This window comes from Bos indicus x Bos taurus, chromosome 15 (genome assembly GCF_003369695.1).
Source record: "Bos indicus x Bos taurus breed Angus x Brahman F1 hybrid chromosome 15, Bos_hybrid_MaternalHap_v2.0, whole genome shotgun sequence".
In the NCBI taxonomy this organism is placed as follows: Eukaryota; Metazoa; Chordata; class Mammalia; order Artiodactyla; family Bovidae; genus Bos; species Bos indicus x Bos taurus.
In genome coordinates, this window is record NC_040090.1 from 6,026,580 (window position 1) to 6,049,633 (window position 23,054).

A 23,054-nucleotide genomic window follows, 5' to 3' on the forward strand; every position below is an offset into this window, starting at 1 on the left:
AGTGTTACTTATATGACTAAAAAATTAGAAATGGTCTAAACTTCTAACCAAAGCAATGGCTTAAGTAACAGTATATCCATAAGAGGAAATATTTTACAATAATTATAATGAAGTTGTTTGTCAGGGAACATTTAACAGGAGGATTCCTGCCTGTTTTCTGTTTCTCAAGGATTCTCTGTTCCTTATCAGTTCCTCTTCCAAGAATGAGTAAAGCTGCATGCAGTTCTCAGGACTGAGATCATGGGCTGAGACATGCAGTGACTCTTTTCAGCATCAGTGACCTTGTCTGTGTTAGACTATCCATATTGTGGCTATTGATAAAACTTCATCCTGTGTAATAGCTGAGTAATCATCTGACTAAAGATATATAAGCCTGCATTTCTGCTAATAAAGCACCTTTGCTCCATTAGAGCTTGGGTCTTTCTTTCTTTCTTTCTTTCTTTCTTTCTTTCTTTCTTTCTCTCTCTCTCTCTCTCTCTCTCTCTCCCTCCTTGGCTGATTCTCTGGAGCACAGAGACCCATATTGCTCACTCTCCTGCCCGGGCTTCTCAGACTCTCTCGAGAAGGTGCCCTGTGCCTTCACCCCCATCAAGAGGGCGCCCGGTGCCTTCATAAGAGACGCAAGTCCTGTGTCAAGGACTTTATTGGTTCTCTGCATAAACCAGGGAATATTAGCCTCTTTCTCTCTTTCACTTTCTTATCATCGCCTCCAGACCACCAGGTCCCAGTCCATTAAAGGACCCCAACAGGTGTTAGCATGGAAACCAGTTAGAATACTCTAGAACTAACAAGTCCTGTGAACTGAACTTCTTCCCATTCTGCTCCTTCAGTTTGGACTAGGCATCTTTTTTTTTTTTTTTTGACTACTGAAAAGATGGAGGAGATTTCCTTCCAGTCTTTACATCTACTTAGACATAATCTTTTACATTTTTAATGAATGCAACAATATACATATTTTTATTAAAATGTTTATTGTTAGCATTTCTCTGTTTTTATTTTCCTCTATAATAGGATTTTTAAATGCTGGTCTTAGCATCGTTCTAAGCCCGAGGATCAAGACCAAGGCTCAGCCTCTACCTCTCTTCTAGCTTCATTGCTCTGACCCACAGCCTCCTCATGGCCTTCTTCACTTCAGCATTTCTCAGGGAGTAGATGACTGGGTTGAGCAGTGGGGTGATCACCGTGTAGAACACGGCCACCGTCTTGTCCGCAGACAGTGTGGTAGAAGGTCTCAGATAGATGAAGATGCAGGGCCCAAAGAACAAGGTGACCACCGTGACGTGGGCCCCACAGGTGGACAGGGCCTTGCGCCGCCCCGCGGAGCTCCGAGTCCTCAAATGGAGCAAGATGACCACATAGGAGGCTAAGAGGACCACGAAGCTGATCACAGACAGGGTCCCCCCGTTGGCAACGATCAGAAGACCAATGAGGACGGTGTCAGAGCAGGCAAGTTTGAGCAGGGGAAGCACGTCACAGAAATAGTGGTCGATCACATTGGGGCCACAGAAGGGCAAGCGGAAGATGAGAAGGATTTGGGCCAAGGAATGTACAAAGCCCCCCACCCATGCTGCTCCCACCAGGAGGGCACATGCCTGCCGGCTAATGATGGTGGTGTAGCTGAGGGGCTTGCAGATGGCCACGTAGCGGTCATAGGCCATCACAGTGAGCAGGAAAATCTCAGTGCCACCAAACAAGTGGATAAAGAAAACTTGTGACATGCAGCCCCACAGAGGTATGGCTTTCCTCTCAGCCAGCAGATCTGAGATGAGTCTGGGGGCTGTCGTCGAGGCGTAACAGATCTCTGCAAAGGACAGGTAGCTCAGGAAGAAGTACATGGGGGAGCCAAGGCTTCTGCTGCTTATGACAGTGAGGACGATGAGGAAATTCCCCAGCACAATGGCTGTGTACAGGAGCAGAAACATCACAAAGCAGACTTTCTGCACCTCTGGATTGGAAGAAAGTCCCAGGAAAATGAATTCTGTCACATTATGTGTGTTAGCCATGACGCAGCCACCAGGAGGCAGGAATTTGGGTGTGTGATCTTAAATGATACAAAACAAGACTCCTTCCTTAAGGCGTCCCTTAAGGCCCTTGCATACCTGAAATGCTACCATTCAAACTCTGCAACCTTGGAACCTTCTCAGAAATAGGAAATCCATCTCTGCAATCCACAGAACCCTAGGCTTAGTGACCCTCCTCTCTTAGAACATTTTGGAAATACAGCACTTTGCACATTGAACTGTAGGGCTTCCCGGATGGCACTAATAGTAAAGAATCACCCTGCCAATGCGGGAGATGCAAGAGATGTGGGTTTGATCCTGGGTTGGGAAGATCCCCTGGAGGAGGGCATGGCAACACACTAGTGTGTTCTTGCCTGGAGAATCCCATGGACAGAGGAGCCTGGTGGGCTACAGTCCATGGGGTCACAGAGAGTCAGACACAACTAAAGTGACTTAGCTTGCACACACACATTGAATTTACTGTAATTGTTTTACGTGACCATCTGCCCCACCAAACTGAACTTTGTAGAGCAGGTATTATTTCTTACTACACTCCATCTCCAGTGCTAACTGAAGCACCTGCACAAAATCACACTCACTGAATGGACATAGGATGGAGGAACAGTGCATACAGATCATCCTGGCCTTCCTAGCGCAGCATTTGGTACATCACAGATGTTCAGCAAATACTGAAAGAACAAAGGTCGCCAAGGACCAAGGCCACATCTGCTCCATCCCTGAATCCCACGTCTAGTGCAGTGCTTGCCTCAGGCAAAGACCAGACCAATGTGAGAGTACTTTGTAAAATACCATGGCCTTCCTGGTAGCATCCCCTTTACTTTCAAAGTGGAATTGTAATCACCACATGCTCACAAAACAAAACTCACCCCAGAGTTTCTGTGTCTTTGATGTCTTACCCCAGATCTTTTTTCTACTCTGATCACAGACAGGCAAATAACACCCCAAGAACATCCCTCACCTATTGCAGGTTTCAGAGGTGTACAATTTCAAAGCAGTCAGGCCAAGCTCACAACCAGAGCTCATACAGCTCAGGAGTTGCCAGATGGGAAATTGGTTCCCCTTCCAGCGTTAGGCTTGGGGATGTTAAGACTAAGCCTGATTCTACTAAGCCTAAGTCTACTCCACCTGATTAAAAAGAAGAACACAGAACTCTTGTCTCACCATGTTCCACAGAGAAGAATAATTCTGGGCGCTCAACCTTGAATTCACCCTGCTAAAGGATACAAGGGGAAGGCATGGTGATCAAGTGAGAGAAGATTGGTCCCCAGAGAGCCGTGCTTTCCCCTTCCTCATCAGGCACCTGCCCCATGGGAAGCAGGACCTGGGTACTAACATCCCAAACTTCCTTGTAGGTAACATAACTTCAGAAATCAGTAGGGCATATATTAAAGTCATTTCACCCAGTGTTCACAGGGCACTTAGGCTGTGGGTCCCTATACCAAGCAGAGGTCAGTTAGATCCAGCTTTTGCTTATCATGAACTCAGTCATGTGACTTCGCATGACAAGACACCATTCAAAGGATGGGTCCAAGGAATATGGGTGGTATGTCAGAAAACAGATGGCACTTCTCCTGGCCTTTGGTTTGGACGAGGTTACAGGCATCCCCCCACTTGTCAAGGGTTCACTTTACACCATCACTATTTTCCACTGATACCTGCCTCCTGAAGAGGATTTTTCCTTTTACAGAAAAAGATAAAAGGGGGAAATAGCAGCGTTTGTCTTAACAAGTGAGCGTTATAGAGGCAGCACACACCCCGAGCAACGGGCATTGCCAAGCACTTCAGCATCCAGCTCCATACCTCCCAGCTGTGTCCATGAGCACCGGTGGTTCACCTTGATTTGTTTTGTGTGTCTGTTAGCAAGACACATCCTAAGGTGACTGCCACTTCGCTTTACCTCATTTCGGTTTCCCGAGGATCATATAGGAACACTAGTTTTTTTTGTTTGTTTTGTTTTGGGAATTTGGGGTGTTTCCTGTTTTTATTTACTTCCTTGGCTGTGCCAGGCCTTAGCTGCGGCACACGAGATCTTCCCCTGCAGCACGTGGGCCATCTCCAGTGCCTGGGCTTCTCTCCAGTTTTGGCCCCGGGCTTAGTCACCCTGAGGCATGAAGGATCTTAGTTCCCATCCAGGGATGGAATCGCATCAGCAGCATAGGAAAGTGGATTCTTAACCACTGGGCCACCAGGGACGTTCCAGGAACACTCTTGATTTTAGATAGAAGGAGAAACTGGTACAAATCAGTGGTTCTTAACTGGGGGCAATTTTCCTCCAAGAGGACATCTGGCAATATCTGGAGACACTTGTCCTTGTCACAATTTGGGTGGAAAATGTTCCTACTGGCATCTAATACGTCAAAGCCTGGGATTCCAGGACACATCCCACATGAACAGGACAGCCTCCCAAACGTATCTGAACCCAAATCTCAATAATGCTGCCATTGAGATACCCTGATAGAGACATAGCAAGATTTCTCCTAAATTGATCGTTATTGAAACTAGGTATCTGCTACAGGCGAGTCTAGGAACCATGCTATGATAACAACTGCATATGGTCTAAATTTCTTGTAACAAGAGATGTTTTAAATTTCACAAAAGAACTCACATCCCAGGGCCTCAATCCTTTATCATTCGTCAGGGAAAAAAATCAGGGTGTGCTGTCAGCAAAACAGTGTTGCTAGGAAAATTGTTCTTGGGACTTCTCTGGTGGTCCAGTGGGTAAGACTTCATGCTTCCAATGCAGGGGGCACAGGTTCAATCTCTGGTTAGAGAACTAAGATCCCACACGCTGTGTAGCATGGCCAAAAAAATAAAATGCTTCTTGCACTTGGCCCAAACTTTCATGCTAATTAAGGAAACTGAATTACGGTTTTAGTCACTTACTTGGGGTTGCACAGTCTCTAAGAGGGTAAACTCAATTTCAGTTGAAGACTCTGGCACCAGACTCAAATCCTTTAACAACCTCACTGTGCCCACATCACTATCCCCCAGGGTTCCCTCTACCAAAACTCCCTGTGGAGACTTCCCTTATTTAATGAAAGAACTCTGGCATTATTGAACACCAGTGTGACCAGTTCAGAGGAAACACAATATTTGGTCTAATATTATAATCCCATTCCTATTTTCACTACTTACTATTCCAGCCTCCTCTGCATCTCGGCATAGACATATGACCTAGTTCTAGTCAATAGGAGCCAGAGTTCCTCTGGGGAATTTCTGGGAAATATTTCCCACAATAAAATGAGAACCTCTCCCTCCCTGCATGGGAGCAGATAACACCAAGAGCTGCTATACACATCTAGCAGCCGTGACGGGACAGACTACAGAATCAAAGGGGCACCAGCCAGATGCTTGGGCGTCATAGGAATAGCAAAACAACCCCGGGACCGCTGACCTCCCGACTTCTTGTTGAGTAAGTAAGAAACATCATTATGGCTTACGCCAGGGACGGGCAAATTTCTCTAAAGGGTTACATGGTAAGTCCAGGGACAGGCAAATTTCTCTAAAGGGTTACATGGTAAGTATTTTAGGCTATGTAGACCACACTGTGTCACAGCCACTCACAGCAATCTAACACAAAGACTGCCATAAATAAGAAGTGAAATACTGGGTACAACTATAGTCCAGTGAAACCTTATTTGTGGTCACTAACATTTGAATTATGTGTAAGTTTCATGTATCACAACGTATTACCCTACTTTGATTTTTTTTCAAACATTTAATATGTAAAAACAATTCTTAGCTCCCAGCAAAAACAGACAATGGACTGGATTTGGATTGAACCGTATTTCAGTGGCCAGACACAACCATCCACAAAGAAAAGAAAACCATCTTGTAAAATTATCCAAATTAAGATATTAGTGATTAACAATAGTTTCCCTTCTAGCAAAGCCCTACTGCCCTGAAACAAAGCTCCTACTGGGGAATTTCAGATATTAGAATGATATTAAGGGGATGAGGGCACCAAGGAAGTTAGAAAAGCCTTCTGGGCACTCCCATGTTATCACATTGAAAGGGAGGGATAATACAAAAATATAATCTTCTCTTTCCAGATTCAATCCCTGATCCAGAAAGATCCCACATGCACAGAGAAACTGAGCCCATGCACCACAACTAGCCTGTGCTCTAGAGCCCAGGAGCCGCAGCTGAGGAGCCCACGCGATGCAACCACTGAAGCCCGTGCACTCGAGCCCGTGCTCCGCAACAAGAGAAGCTTCCGCAATGAGAAGCCCGAACACTGCAAGCAGAGAGTGGCGCTTTGCTCACCACAGCTAGAGAAAATCCGCACAGCAATAAAGACCCAGCACAGCCATAAATAAATGTAATTATAATCTCTCTCCACATGCCACAATCTTTCCACAAATCCCAGCGTGCTGACACCAAGAGAAAAAGTGAATGAAGCCAATGTTGTACAGGTAGAAGACGACAGGCTGGGAATTTAAGTCCAGGTGTTCCTCCCTAAAATCTGTGCACTCTGCCTAATGGATCTCCAAAGAAAAGAAGGCATTTAAATAAGGACAGCTCAGAAAGAGCTATGATTGATACCAAGCAGTACAAGGAGCTTATCTAAAACACAACATGACATGAACTACTCAGGTCTTGATGGGAAAAGATGGTATATGAGAAACCAAAAATATTTTGGGTGAAAACACAATCTCAGATGCTCCATACAGAAAGTTAACAAAGTGGCAATTCTATCTTAATCTCACCCAAATCATGACTTGAAGCAATATTTCTTCTGTCATCATTATTCAACCATATTAACAAGTTTTACTCTCTAATGATAGCATCAGTGCTACTCTTGAGAGTCCCTTGGACATCTAGGAGACCCAACATGTCCATCCTAAAGGAAATCAGTCCTGAATATCCATTGGAAGGACTGATGCCGAAACTGAAACTACAATACTTTGCCCACCTGATGGGAAGAACTGACTCATTTGAAAAGACCCTGATGCTGGGAAAGATTGAAGGCGGGAGGAGAAGTGGACGACAGAGGATGAGATGGTTGGACGGCATCACCGGCTCAATGGACATGAATTTGAGTAAGCTCTGGGAGTTGGTGATGGACAGGGAAGCCTGGCGTGCTGCAGTCCACAGCGTCACAGAGCTGGACGCAACTGAATGACTGAATGATAGCACACCTGTTAACATTAAGACGGTAAATGTGGATTGTTTGTTAATTGGAGTGATTCTATAATGCCAAGTGAAAATTTCACCATTTCTATGCAAAGAAAATAATTTTAAAAGTATACTCTAGAAATTGAAGCTTAGAATTGGATGCTGAGGCCATAGGACATTCTTTATTCTTCACATCACTGTGTATGAACCTTGACACCAGAGTTTACATGCCATTCACATATTCTGTTATCCATTAATCTATTTAATTTTGTATTCATTTATTCAACTTTGCTGAGGACTTGGTATGTGCATAAAATTATGCTAACACTGAAGTAGAGCATAAAGGTAAGTGATATTCAGCCCTCAAGTAGACTTCAAGGTATACACATCCAGAAATAGAAATAGTATAAGATACACAGGCTTAAATACCCAAAAAGCTGTCCATATAAGCAAAGGGCAATTAGTTTTCAGAGGAAGTTAAGTCTTCCCAACCCAAGGAAACTGGCACAGATTTTATGAAAAGAATGGTATCTGAAAGAATTTTGAGGCCCGGTTCTGACCAGACTTAGATAGTGAAGGCTTAGATAGGTTTAGACAGAGCAGGAGCCAAGGTCTTCTGGGATTGCCAGGGAAGTCTGAGGCCACATAGGCTGATAAAAGGGTCCCTTTATGCCATCACTCAAAATAGACAGACAAGCTTGGTTGGATTCTCAGAACAAGTCAGATACTATTTTGGAAACAAGCTTTTTCAGTCATTTGGTAAATTTATTAGTGGGACCTAGATCTTCATTTGAGCTTGCCAGGTGGGTAGGCAGTAAAGAATCCACCTACCAATGCAGGTGACCTGATTTCAATTCCTGGGTCAGGAAGACCCCCTGGAGAAGAAAATGGCAATCCTTTCCAGTATTCTTGACTGGGAAATCCCATGGACAGAAGAGCCTGGCAGGCTATAGCCTACGGAGTTGCAAAAAAGTCAGACACCACTTAGCAACTAAATCACCAACAACAAATCTTTATTTATAAAATAAGCTTTATAGAAATTAAAGAACCACACATATCTAGAGTACCTAAATAGTTATATATTTTATTGTTTAATGACAATGAAGATAGAATAAAAGAAAGCTGACACAAATTTACAAGCATGAATTCTGTGGGGAATTTGGATTTAATGATGGCAGCACTGAAGTACAAGGGAAGTTTGGAATTTTCTGGTGGTGTCTAAAGGAAAAGGAAAATTAAATTCTCATCATCATAGGGCAGTGTTGTAAAAACTAATAAAATAAAATACAACAAGAAAACATGAACAGGTTAACTTTTCCTCTCGCTTATATTCACTAAAGTCAGAATGCATATCTGGTCACTCTACACATATTAACCCTAACACTTTATTTTTTGGGGCTCCAAAATCACTGCAGATGGTGACTGCAGCCATGAAATTAAAAAACGCTTACTCCTTGGAAGGAAAGTTACGACCAACCTAGATAGCATATTCAAAAGCAGAGACATTACTTTGCCAAAAAAGGTCCATCTAGTCAAGGCTATGGTTTTTCCTGTGGTCATGTATGGAGGTGAGAGTTGGACTGTGAAGAAAGCTGAATGCCGAAGAATTGCTGCTTTTGAACTGTGGTGCTGGAGAAGACTCTTGAGAGTCTCTTGGACTGCAAGGAGATCCAAGCAGTCCATTCTGAAGGAGATCAGCCCTGGGTGTTCTTTGGAAGGAATGATGCTGAAGCTGAAACTCCAGTACTTTGGCCACCTCATGCGAAGAGTTGACTCATTGGAAAAGACTCTGATGCTGGGAGGGATTGGGGGAAGAAGGAGAAGGGGACGACAGAGGATGAGATGGCTGGATGGCATCACTGACTCGATGGTCGTGAGTCTGGGTGAACTCCGGGAGTTGGTGATGGACAGGGAGGCCTGGCGTGCTACGATTCATGGGGTCGCAAAGAGTTGGACATGACTGAGCAACTGAACTGAACTGAACTGATACATACTAATTTTTTTAATATTTTCATTTTTATTGCAACCCTGAGTTTACTTTCCTGCCCCACAACCTCCTCATGGCAATTTTCACCTCTGTATTTCTGAGTGTGTAGATGATGGGGTTCAGCATGGGGGTGACCACCGTGTAGAACACGGCCACCAGCTTGTCCTCAGTAAAGGTGGAGGGGGGCCGCATGTAGAGGAAGATGGCGGGTCCAAAGAACAGGACGACCACCGTGACGTGAGAGGCACAGGTGGAGAGGGCTTTGCGTCTCCCCTCTGCTGAATGGTTCCTCAAGTTGACCAGGATGACAACGTATGAGGACACCAAGAGGAGGAAGGAGAAGATGGAGAATAATCCACTGTTGGCCAACACAACGACCCCCTCCACAGAGGTGTCAGTGCAGGCAAGCTTGAACAAGGGATGGAGGTCACAGAAGTAGTGGTCAATCACATTGGGACCACAGAAGGATAACTGGAGAGTAATAATGATCTGAACCATGGAGTGAACAAACCCCCCCAGCCAGGAAGCAGCCACCAGTTGGTGACACAGAGACCGGCTCATGATGGTTGTGTAGTGAAGGGGCTTGCAGATGGCCACATAGCGGTCATAGGCCATCACCGTGAGCAGGAAGATCTCAGTAACCCCAAAGAAGTGAAAGAAGAATATCTGAGCCACACAGCCCTCCAGGGAGATTGTTTTAATCTTGGAAAGTAAGTCTGTGATGAATTTAGGGACAACAGTGGAGGAGTAACTGATCTCCACCAGCGACAGGTGGCTAAGGAAGAAGTACATGGGGGAACGCAGGCTCTTACTGACTCTGACCGTCAGAACAATGAGGCCATTGCCCACCACCGTGGCCAAGTACATGGGCAGAAACACCGCAAAGCACGCTCTCTGCACCTCTGGGTCCTGGGAAAGACCGGTGATAATTAACTCAGTCACATTATTGGTCCTTGCCATGGAGTTGATTCATATGCACTGGACTGGAGATAATCAGAAGTCTGCAATAAAATAAACACTGATTATAACAAATTCACCTTATTTATCACAAGTTGGACAGCATAAATCAGTTTACAACAAAAATTTATCATGAACTCATTTATTTAGGCAATATGAGCTCATTGAGCATTAAATATGACCAATCTAACAATAGTTTATATATTAGAAAATGAGGGCTCAGAGAAATGGTTATTCACCCAGGATCACACAGAAAATAGCCCACTGTAGGACTCAGAATCAGGTTGAATTCACAGGGCTTCTTCCAACCCACCACAGGATATTCTGAATTTAGGGAGTCATTCAAGTTCAGCTCTTATATTTTTACCATCTTCATTGCATTTTGATGGATCTGTCTTATTGGGAAATCCCCATGACACACTGCTACTCCTAAATTCTGAATTCCTTCTGTCCCTCATCTTCTCTTCAGGGAACCATCTTCCCATTGTTAACCCTTCCCTTTCCAAAAGGTCCTCTGTATCGTTTTCTTCACTCCAGTCTAATCCTCAGCTCACTCAGGTCAGAGTCTTTCGCCAGTCTTGCAGCTTTAATAACTGAGCTTATAGAACAAGTGCTCAAACACTGTAGAGAGTTCCGCTCAGTAGTATGTCTCCATCATTGCACTCTCACAACACTTGGCACACTGCTCAAAAGGCTCACAGATCCTAAACTTGCAGAGCTGGTCCTCTGAGAGCACTGTTGTGCCTGACCAGACCGCCTGTCCCGGTTCCCAGTTGGTAGCCAGCAGCAAAGTATATGATAACAAGATGAAGATTTCTCTGCGAGTTATTTCCCTGAGCAGATACTTACCCGAGCACCTTTTATACATCTATACACCCTCAGATGGGCTTCCAGGGTGCTACAGTAGTAAAGAACCCACCTGCCAATGTAAGAGATGCCAGAGACATGGGTTTGATTCCTGGGTCTCAAAGATCCCCTGAAGTAGGAAATGGCAACCCACTTCAGTATTCTTGCCTGGAAAATTCCATGGAGAGAGGAGCCTGACAGTCTACAGTCCACTGGGTCACAAAGAGTAGACACTACTAAGTCACACACACACACACACACACTCCCTCAGAGAATACAAGAGAAATACGGATCACAACATCGGATTCAAAACAATACTCTCTAGATTAGGGTGCCGTGTTAGGCATATTTTCACCACATAGGATCCATGAGAAATAAGGAAGAAACAGTATGAAGACCTTGATTCTCTGCTTTAAATTTTACCCATTGCTTTTCCCCTTATCTCTGATTTCACACTGAAATTTTCAAGAAATATACTTTTGGAAAAGTAAAGCTGCACCTGATCAATAAGGACCAGAACCAACAGAGAAAACAGAAGTCAACGATATAGACAGATGGAAACAAAGTCATAAGTGTCAGAATTCCTCACACCAGGATGTACGCTGAACTTCAAAATTTCCTGAGAGCAGATTACAAGTTTTTGCACTGACACCCACATACACCAAGAGTAACCACAGGAGGAGATGAATATGTTAATTGGCTTAACAGTTGTCATCATTTCATTATGTATATGACCATCAAATACCAAGTTATAAATATGAAATATATACACTAAATATACAGTAAATATATTTACTGTATATTTACTGGATTTTTTACTATTTTTAAAGTTTTTAATATTTAAAAAATTTTAGGATTATGTAAAGTCACTAAACCTGAAAAAAAAATTATGGCAGAAAGCATCCATGATCCTTGACTTTTCCATTCCTAATTCAGTCCTGTGTACCTGAGAATGCCCCTTATTCCTCAAGTAAATTCTCCTCTCAGCTTAGGCTAGTTTAATGGGTTTCTGTTTCTTGCAAGCAAAACCTCCTAATACATAAACCTAAGAAATTGATAAATAAAAGTAAATAAATGCATACATAAATCTGAACATCGCTAACACAACAAAAAATTTTAAAATACAATTACTAATTAAAACACAGCTCAAAAATATTCTTTTTATGATAGCCAAGGGAAAAAATATTAAGTACTTTAAAATGTAATACAATTATGCAGAGAAAACCATAAAACTACCACAAGAACACAAGAAAATATATATTTCAAATGGAAAACATATCCATCTCCCCAAATTCTTACATATTATATTTAAATAATAAAAGTTAACATAATAATTTTGACTATCCCTATCTTTATATACAAATTTAGGCAACCTCAATTAAAATCCAATGAAATTTTTCTTTGTCATTTGTATGACTACTCTAAACTTCTTCTGCAGAGGTTAAAAAAGGGAGGGGGGGCTCAGTCACTTATGGAAACAAAAAGAAATTTCCTAGTCAAGAGACAGTTTCCTGGAAGATATTGATGCACGCAGTATAGAAACAACATTGGTACTCATGACCAAATGCAAGCAACATTGATAAATTCATCATAGCACAGTGCCCTTTCCATCGGTAACTGTGGTGGACACGAGGCTCTCAGAATCAGGAATACCTGTCAGCATCACAACACCTTGGAAAATCCAGTCGCTGAATGGTTAAAAGATAAGATTGTGAGACATCGCAAAAATCTCCTTTTACCACATCCTCACTTGAAACAAAGGAAAAGATTGGGACAGTGATAGACTGAAGCTGGTCAGACTGAGCTATGGAATAACAGGAGACCTTCCAGCAACTGTGATGACACCAGCAGCCTCCAAGATTCCCAGGCTTGTAGCTTTGAGGTCATATGTGATTCGTGCCTCTCATTCCCATATCCAGTCAGTCACCACAGTCCGTTAATTTTATCTTTAATCATCTCTCCTGTGCACTTTCTCTCCAACCTTGCCACCCTCACCTTCACACCTGCTGTTGCTGATGCCTAAGTCAGCAAAGCCTCTTAGTCTCTACAACCTCCCACTCCATCCACCCTGCAGACTATAGCCAGAAGATTGTTTCCTGGACCCTTCCTTCCTCAGATCGTCCACTGCTTGGGAATAACCAGGGAAAACCCTGGACGCCTCTGGCTCACTTTCAAAGTCTTTCACAGACTGAGCCATCTCAACCATCACCTTCTTAGCCAACTAAACTTCAACTCACCTCTATTCAACTCAGGGTCCTCTCCTCCCACAAGCCCACACTGTTCATTCCCACCATGGAGCCGCCTTCATCCGAAATGCCCTCTCCTTTTCCCTTTCAATCCTATCCACCTTCTAACCCTAATTCCAGTCCTGTGCATTCAATGAATCTTGTGAAATATGTGTGTGTGTGTGCTCATTCAGTCATGTCCGACTCTTTGTGACCTCATGGACTGTAGCCTTCCAGATTCCTCTGTCTATGGGATTTTCCAGGCAAGAATACTGCATTGAGTTGCCATGCCCTCCTCCAAGGGATCTTCCCAACCTAGAGATGGAAGCCAAGTCTCTGCATCTCTTGCATTGGCAGGCAGATTCTTTACCATTGAGCCACTGGGAAGCCCTCTCATGATTAACACTCCAACTCATATGTATCTTCTCTAAGCACTGAAAGAATACTTTGGTGATTTATATTAAATGCATAGCAAATCAGGCTACTACTCTACCTAAAATATATCAACACCTCCATATTGTCTACAGCACAAATTCCAATATTCTTAGCATGGATTCCAGGTTCTTCTTGAACTGGCCATTGCCTATTTCTGCAACTGTCATCCCCAAAATGAACATTATACAGCTATTTCCTAATCCAAAATGTCCTTTCTTCCTTCACAGTGTTTAGTATTCCCTTCTTTTTAGATTGCATGAAGAATCTGATTACTGTAGAAATAATATAGTCTTACCTTTGCACTCTTACAGTAAGTAGTTCATTGTACTGCTTTTTTTTAGCATTTAATAGATTCTTTATAATACTGTTTCTTTATCTCTACCAAGAAATACATATCCTAGTATTCAAAATTATCTGTTTAATGTTTTTATTATATTTTTATTATTAATTGCATTTTGGTTGACAATAATAGCTAGTATTTCAATGGCATCATATGTCACAGTTTTTTTTTAGTTGCAATTAACATACAATATTGTATTGGTTTTAGGTATACAATATAGTGACTCAATATACAATAAGAACAGTTACCATCAGTCACCATACAAAGTTGTCACAATATTACTTATTATATTCCCTATGTACACATTACATGCCTACGCCTTGTTTATTTTGTAGCTAGAAGTTTGTATCTCTTAATCCCTTTCACCTGTTTCATCCTTGCCCCAACACCCTTCCCCTCTGGCAACCAGCATTTTGTTCTCCGTATCTACTAGTCTGTTTGTGTTTGGGCTTTTTATTCTATATATGTTAATTAACTCAATTTCCAGAACAAACCCGTGATGTGCATATTTTTATCACCCCATTTTTCACATATGAGGGGAAAAAAAAGAAGCACAGGTAAGTGAATTCACTGACCTAAGTTTACACAGCAGTGGAGCCAGGATTTCAACCCAAGCAATTTAACTCCAGATCATACGTTCTTTCATCCCTACCCTATACAATTTCTAGACACATAAACACATACTGAAGTGTTAAAATTAAATGTTTTCTTCTATAAGAAATCCAACGTATATTGATTCCCCAACACAAATGTTTATTGTTTGAGTATGAACTCAATGTTTTTTGATTCACTAGAGAAACTAAGAACAGTATTCTAGGGCCAATCTGAGAGCTCACTCAGAGATAAGAGAAAAATCAACCAGAGTCCAGTTTTTCCAGTCTTCATCCTTAGTAGAAGGGATAACTGTTAACTTGGAAAACTACGTTTTCCTTTTCTGTCATCTTTGCCTTTCAGTATCTATTCCTGTCTCTGCTACCCACCCTTCAGCCACCTCCACCATCTCCCCCACTGAGCTGGTAAAACATGCCTCCTCTCTGAACACAGTGTTGCCTCACCTGGAAGCATGGGGGGTGGGGGGAGTGATCAGCATATAAAAGCCCAAATCCGTCTTTGAACACATAGACTCTACATCAGGTAAACTGCTGGACTCTGGACCAGAGCATAATGATAGAATGGAGACAATGCCCGAAGGAGATATAATAGGAATCTTCATGTGCCAATGGGGCTGATCGCAGAGTGAGGCAATGGAAGCTCCATCCCAATCACAGTTTTCCACTTCATAATTCCCAAATGGTACCTCACAGAATCCCAAAATTGTAAAGGACTTAAAATTCATCAAATTTATGTTTTGTGTAATTTACCACAATAAAAGTAAATTAAATAAATTGAATTCACTACCCCCACCAAAAAAAGCAAATACTTTAAATCCAACCAGCTTATTTTGAGTAAGCTCTGGGAGTTGGTGATGGACAGGGAGGCCTGGCGTGCTGCAGTCCCTGGGGTCACAAAGAGTCGGACACAACTGAGCGACTGGGCTGAACTGAGCTCATTTAGCAAATGAACACTGAGGCTCTAAGAGAGAAACTGACTCACCCAACATCCTATGGCTGTTTAGAGACTCTGCACTTCCAGTCATATCACCTACCTTTGAGTCAAAATAGCTGGTGTAGTTAGTTCTATCTCAGAACAAAGAATTGAGTCAGATGGATCTCAAATGCAGCTGAGCACATCCAAGTCATCATGAAGTTGGCCACTCTGCTAGAATTGATCATTACTCAAGGAGATGATCTGGTTTGGAGAAACTAGAATAGGATAGAGAATTGAAATCCCCCCTTGAAATCCTAAATCCTGACAAGACAGGTGCCTTTGCTAATACCATCAGCTCAGTCGCTTTTTCACTCAAGTCTCCCTGAACAAAGTTCAGTTCATACCCAGCTCAGTCACTCTGACTAGAGTTGAAAACATTTAGAGACCTTTTACTCTAATCTCTTCTGTTTATAGATGAGATGAATGAGGCAGAGAGAGGGTAATTGGATTCCCAAGCTGCACACCAGTTATTTCTCAGGTACCTAATTCAGAAATCAGTATTCTTTCTGCACTGAGGACTGGAGGGTGGTTATTACTGCTACTCAAGGATCAAATCTTGCCCTGAAGAAAAGCACCAGTGTCCCTGGGAGCTTTTAGAACACAAAGCAGATGATGTCTAAGATGAATCACCAAAAAAAAAAAAGGAAAATTCAGGGGATCTGGATCGGAGTTGATTTATAATAGCTAGGAAATAAACAAATGCCACAGAAAGCAGAAAAGAGATTTTAAGACCTTGGTTTTCATGAACTTACACACCCACCAAAACCCCAATGGCTGTAATTAGTTCCTTGCATAAGTTAAGATCCTTTAAATAAATTAATCCACACACTCTAGTCAAGGGAACAACTTCCCCATGGAATTTCCTTTCTCTCAGGTGAAACTTTGTCAACTAACCTTGACTTAGGAGAGATTCAAAATCTTTTCAATTAGCTTAGGGAGATGTCCGTAAAGTTTGTACCCAAAAACAAAGTAATAAAAGAAAAAAGCTGAAGGTAAGACATCAGGGGAATACTTTTCCAGACTGAACTGCTGAGAATGAAAAGGACAACTGAATACAGGAACAGTGAGGACTGGCCAGGGAACCAGGACAGCTGGGCACTGGCTGACGTTCAGTAACTGACTCACTTCTATCTTAACCAGGTGATTTCACCTTCAACCTCTCACTCTCCCTGTTTCCACTTCTAAGTAAAATGACAGAATTGGCTAGATTATCCCCACTGTACCTTCCAATACTAACATGTCTATATAAGCCACTTGGAGAAGGGAATGGCAAGCCACTCCAGTTTTCTCGCCTGGAGAATCCCATGGACAGAGGAGCCTGTAGGGCTACAGTCTGTGGGGTTGCAAAGAATCAGACACAACTGAGCGACTAACACACACATATAAGCCACTTTGACTTCTTGTGTTTCAGCCTCTCCAATAACAGTGATAATAATGTAATAGAGTAAGAATTTCCTCAGCAAGAGATGTCATTCATCCATCCCTTCATTCATGCATTTTCAAGAAATAGCATTGTGCCCTTTAATGTGTCAAGCATGGGTGCTAAAGATTTGGCCGTGAGGAAACATCGTCCCTAACTCAAAGCAGTTATATCTGTCATATTCCCAGCAAGGGGAAGTGGGAAATATAAGGAAACCAATTAGGTGAATATCAGTTGCAATAATCCAGCCAATAGTTGCTTGTCTTTACCAGGATGGTAGCACTGAAGGTTTTAGGAAGTGGTCAGAGTCTAGACATCCTAAAGATAGAAGATTTGCTGAGGTTTTGATGAGAGGAGAGAGACAATTCAAGGATACCTGAAAGGTAGACTTGAGCGAGGAAAATGGAGTTACCATTATTGAGATTGGAGTTACTGTAAGAAATGCATGGAAGCAGATTCAGAGTGTGGATCTGGACATGTTCACGAGGCAGAGTAAAGAAGAATGAGTCCAGGATGGTGGTTAGACAAAGTGGCATCTAGAAGATGAATAAGGAAAAAGCCCCTGAAAAGAGACAAAGGGGAAAAAATCTGCAGCTAGAATAAAATCCTTCAGTGGGAAAAACCTACCCACTACCCAATGCCTCTGGCAACCACCAATCTGTTTTCTCTATCTATGAATTCAGTTCTTTGGTTGGTTGGTTGGTTCACTGGTTCGTTCGTTTTTAGATTCCACATATAAATGAGATCATATGATATTTGTCATCTTCTGTCTGATTTATTTCATTTAGCATAATGTCCTTTAGGTCCATCCACATTATTACAAATGGCAAGATTTCCTTCCTTTTTACAGCTGAATAATATCCCATTGTATACATGGCCACCTCATGCGAAGAGTTGACTCATTGGAAAAGACTCTGATGCTGGGAGGGATTGGGGTCAGGAGGAGAAGGGGACGACAGAGGATGAGATGGCTGGATGGCATCACTGACTCGATGGACGTGAGTCTCAGTGAACTCTGGGAGTTGGTGATGGACAGGGAGGCCTGGCGTGCTGCGATTCATGGGGTCACAAAGAGTCGGACACGACTGAGTGACTGAATTGAACTGATACATCTACCACATTTTCTGTATCCACTCACTCATCAACAGACACTTAAGTCACCTCTGTGTATTAGTTCTTGTGAATAATTCTGCAATGAACATTGAGGTGTATGTATATTTTTGAGTTAATGCTTGGTTTCCTTCAGATAAATATCCACAATTGAAATTGCTGGATCATATGGTAGCTTTCTTTTTAATTTTCTGAGGAACCTCTATACTATTTTCCATAATGGCAGTAACCATTTACCACCAACAGTGTACAAAGGTTCACTTGTTTTTGCATTCTTACTGATGTTTTTTTTCTTGTCATTTTTTTTTATAAAATGTGTAAGGAATAGCTCATGATAGTTTTGATTGGCATTTCCTCGATAATTAGTTATGTTGAGCATCCCTTCATGTACCTGTTGACCATTTGTATGTTTTCTTTGTGGGGGGGGGGGCGATGTGTAATCAGATCATACTCTGATGGTGGGAGGGATTGGGGGCAAGAGGAAAAGGGGACGACAGACGATGAGATGGCTGGATGGCATCGCTGACTCGATGGACGTGAGTTTGGGTGAACTCCAGGAGATGGTGATGGACAGGGAGGCCTGGTGTGCTGCAATTCATGGGGTCGCAAAGAGTCGGACACAAATGAGTGACTGAAGTGAACTGAACTGAACTGATCCATTTTTAATCTAATTGTTTGGGGGTTTGCTACTGAGTTATATGAATTCTTGATATATTTTGGAATTAACACCTTATCAGATATATGATCTGCAAGCATTTTCTCTCATTCAGTGATTGCCTTTTTGTTTATGGTTTCCTTTGATCCACATAGGCTTTCTAGTTTGAAATCCATTTTGAGTTATTTTTGTGTATAAAAGTCATCTAGTTTCTGTTTTTTTATTTTATTTTTAAACTTTACAGTATTGTATTAGTTTTGCCAAATATCGAAATGAATCCGCCACAGGTATACCTGTGTTCCCCATCCTGAACCCTCCTCCCTCATCCCTCCCCATACCCTCCCTCTGGGTCGTCCCAGTGCACCAGCCCCAAGCATCCAGTATCGTGCATCGAACCTGGACTGGCGACTCGTTTCATACATGATATTATACATGTTTCAGTGCCATTCTCCCAAATCTCCCCACCCTCTCCCTCTCCCACAGAGTCCATAAGACTGATCTATACATCAGTGTCTCTTTTGCTGTCTCGTACACAGGGTTATTGTTACCATCTTTCTAAATTCCATATATATGCGTTAGTATACTGTATTGGTGTTTTTCTTTCTGGTTTACTTCACTCTGTATAGGAGATTCCTTAAAAAACTGGAAATAGAACTGCCTTATGATCCAGCAATCCCACTGCTGGTCATACACACTGAGGAAACCAGAAGGGAAAGAGACACGTGTACCCCAATGTTCATCACAGCACTGTTTATAATAGCCAGGACATGGAAGCAACCTAGATGCCCATCAGCAGATGAATGGATAAGAAAGCTGTGGTACATATACACAATGGAGTATTACTCAGCCATTAAAAAGAATACATCTAGTTTCTTAAATGTTAGGCAAAATCTACCAGTGAAGTCACCTGGTCCCAGACTTTTGTTTGTTTGGGGAAGTTGTTGATCACAAACTTTGCCTTCCAACTGGTAATCTGTCTGTTCAGGTTTCTTACCAGACTAAATTCTTACCAATTCAGTCTGTTAGGCTGTATATTTCTTAGAATCTATTCATTTCTTCTAGATTATCCTAGAAGTTTGTTAAAATATAATTTATATTATAGTAGTTTATAGTATAAGCTATAAACTATAGTAGTATATAGCTTAGTCTATTATGATCCTATTAGTTAATATCACAGAATGTGGTAATGAGGTAATATCTCCTCTTTGATTTCTTTTACTTATTTGTGTCCTCTTTATTTTCTTGGTGAGTTTAGCTAAAGGATTTTTGGTTTTGTTTATCTTTTGAGAAAAGAAACAGCTCTTAGTTTCATTAATGTTTTCTATTCCCCTCTTAGTCTCCAGTCACTTATTTCTGCTCATTCTTATTTCATTCCTTTTACTAATTCTGGGCTTAATTTGTTCTTCTTCTTCTAGTTTCTTTAGGTATAGGGTTGGGTTTTCTATTTGAGATCTTTCTTGCTTCTTGATGTAGGCATCTATTGTTATGAACGTCCCTCTTAGAATTCCTTTTGTTGTATCCCACAGGTTTTGAAATTACAAAACAAACTGTATACACATATAATAGAATGCCTCAGACAATATGCCAATCCTTACATCCATTCTCCCTTTCTTCTTTAGGAGAAGAACACAATAAAACCTTGATTTTTTTAACAGAACACAATTTCACATAGAAAAAAAAAAGGTTATACATTCTAGCCTCCCTTGTAATTAAGGGTGACCATGTGTCATATTTCTGTTGAACAAAATGAAAGCAAAAGTGTTTCAAACAGCTTTTGAAACAGCTCCTAAATAGAAAGGTATCAGCTTATCCTCCCCTATTCCCCTTTATGGTCTCCTAAAATACAAATTTAATACTAGAGCTGTACTGTCTAATATCATGTCCACAAGCCACATTTAGCTTTTTCAATTAAACTGTTAAAATTAATAACATTAAAAATTCAGTTCTTTGGTCTCACTAACCACATCTCTATAGCTCAGCAGCCACTACCATACTGGACCTCACAGATATGGAGCATCAGCTGCGTAACATATATTCTGCTGGACAGCCTTGATATGCAGAATTAGAAGCTCTTTAAGGTCATGAGGTTGAGTCTACTAGATGGCTGACTCTGCATTTCTAATAATATTTTTGGAACTCCCAACAATGTTGGACTTTTCTGTATTTCTGTAGTTCTCTCATTAGATTGCCATTTTTCTATTATATGCAGTCAAACCCATACCTAAAATATATATAAATAATAAATAGGAAAAGAATACAAAATTGTATATGCAGAGTAGTTGGCAGCCCTCTACCAATTTGTCCTGAATAAAATTTTCTATTTATTATCTAAAAAAAAACATTTGGGGATTTTTTTTTCTTTGTTGATGTTGCAGCAGAATCAATAACTGAGAATTAACTGCATGGTCTCCAATGCTAAGTGGTATAATTATAGACTATTACTACTTCTGTGAATTTAGTAAGCATTTTCTAAATGTCACAACAATAGTTGGCTCTTAACACAATTGAAAAGATGCTTTCCTTTGTCTCCTATGATTTTTCCAGTGAAATCAAAACACAGGGAATAACTAGCCCTCAATAGACTTACCCTCAGTAGGTAAGGTAGTCCCCTAGAAAACTGACAATCCGGTTAGAGGAGATATTATCTGTACATGAGTGTACTGATGATGTTCTTTCTGTAGCTCTCAGTGAGGAAAACCAAAGGTACACATGAGTAAGATGCTTCTTTCACAGCCTACATCCTGAAGTCCCGGTCTGCCATGGTACAATCAAGGCCTCCAGGTCTGGTGCACCGGGACAACCCAGAGGGATGGTACGGGGAGGGAGGTGGTGGTTCAGGATGGGGAACACGTGTATACACGTGGCGGATTCATGTTGATGTATGGCAAAACCAATACAATTTTGTAAAGTAATTAGCCTCCAATTAAAATAAATAAATTTATATTTTAAAAAATTTAAAAAAAGAGAGAGAAAGGGAGGTAGCCCCACTGACTTTGGTTCTGAAACAAATGCTTTAAAATATACATTAACAAAATATAAATGCATTCAGCATAAAAGCTAATGAGGCCATGTGAAGTTAACATTTACTTAACAAATATTTATTGAACACCTACAATATACAAGGGACCATGCTATATACTCAAAAGTGATGGAACAACAGAGAACATGTAGCCCAAAGAAGCTGCAAAACAAAAGTACTTAATGGCTCTCAAATACCTAACACTTTTTTAGGATGAAATCAAAGACTATTTGAGTAGATTCCCAGGAAAGAAGTCCAATTTGTGAATAGTCATGTAGTCATCAAACAAATAAAATTAATGACCAGCACTAATTATAAGAATGATTATGATAGCTAATATTTACTGAGTCTATAGTATAAATCTATACCATGTTCTTTTCTAAAACTTTGATGTATACTGGAGACTTCCCTGGTGGTCCAGTGGTTAAGAATCCACCTGCCAATGCAGGGGACACGGGTTTGATCCCTGGTCGAGGAAGATTGCACATGCCAGGGAGCAACTACGCCCATGAGCCACCACTACCGAGCCCATGTGCTGCAGCTACTGAAGCCTGAATGCTCTAGAGCCCATGTTCTACAGCAAGAGAAGCCACCACAAGGGGAAGCCCGAGCACCACAACCAGAGCAAGCTCAGGGCAGCAACAAAGGCACAGCACAGCCAAAAATAAATAAACAGGGACAGAGCGGGTGTATGTATAATTACAGCTGATTTGCTTTGTTGCATGGCAGAAACCAACACGATATTGCAGATTTTTTTTTTTGAATTTTTTTAAATGGGGAAAAAAATAAAAAACTTTAATTTAATGTATATTAACTATTCTAATATTCAGAATACTTCTGAAGTTCATATTATTGTTAATCTTCTTGTATTTATGAAAAACAGGTGGTGAGTGAAGTAGTACTTGGATCATGAGTTATGAGAGAGGGGCACTTGAAAGAGCCTGATGGATTTCAGAGCCTGAGTTCTTCCAACTTTAGCAGGAAGAGCTAGCACCCCACCATGAGACATGCCCATTAAAAATTCCTTAATGGATCTGGGGTTTGTTTTCTAGGTGTTGAAAATGTTCTGTAATTAGTGGTGATGGTTGTAAAATGTACTAAAAATGACTGAATTTTCCAACTTAAAATGGTCAAACTGGCAAAATTTATGTTCTGTAAATTTTGTCTCAATAAAATATTGTGTAAATAGTAAATGTATACAACTGTTACTTAACACTATTGTTGTTCAGCTGCTAAGTTATGTCTGACTCATTGTGACTTCAAGGACTGTAGCCTGCCAGGCTCTTCTGTCCATGGGATTTCCCGGGCAAGAATGCTGGGGTGGGTTGCCATCC

General features: G+C 41.4%; 2 protein-coding genes across 2 annotated transcripts; both read right to left on the bottom strand.

The window, feature by feature from the left end:
• Window positions 1-1,073: 1,073 nt before the first annotated feature.
• LOC113904703 (olfactory receptor 4X2-like) lies at window positions 1,074-2,003 on the bottom strand. Its single transcript, XM_027561811.1, has one exon. The coding sequence runs from the start codon at window positions 2,001-2,003 to the stop codon at window positions 1,074-1,076; it is 930 nt and encodes a 309-aa protein (XP_027417612.1).
• Window positions 2,004-9,156: 7,153 nt separating this feature from the next.
• On the bottom strand, window positions 9,157-10,086 carry LOC113904704 (olfactory receptor 4B1-like). The gene has a single exon (XM_027561812.1). It carries the CDS (start codon window positions 10,084-10,086, stop codon window positions 9,157-9,159), a length of 930 nt encoding a protein of 309 aa, XP_027417613.1.
• Window positions 10,087-23,054: the final 12,968 nt, after the last annotated feature.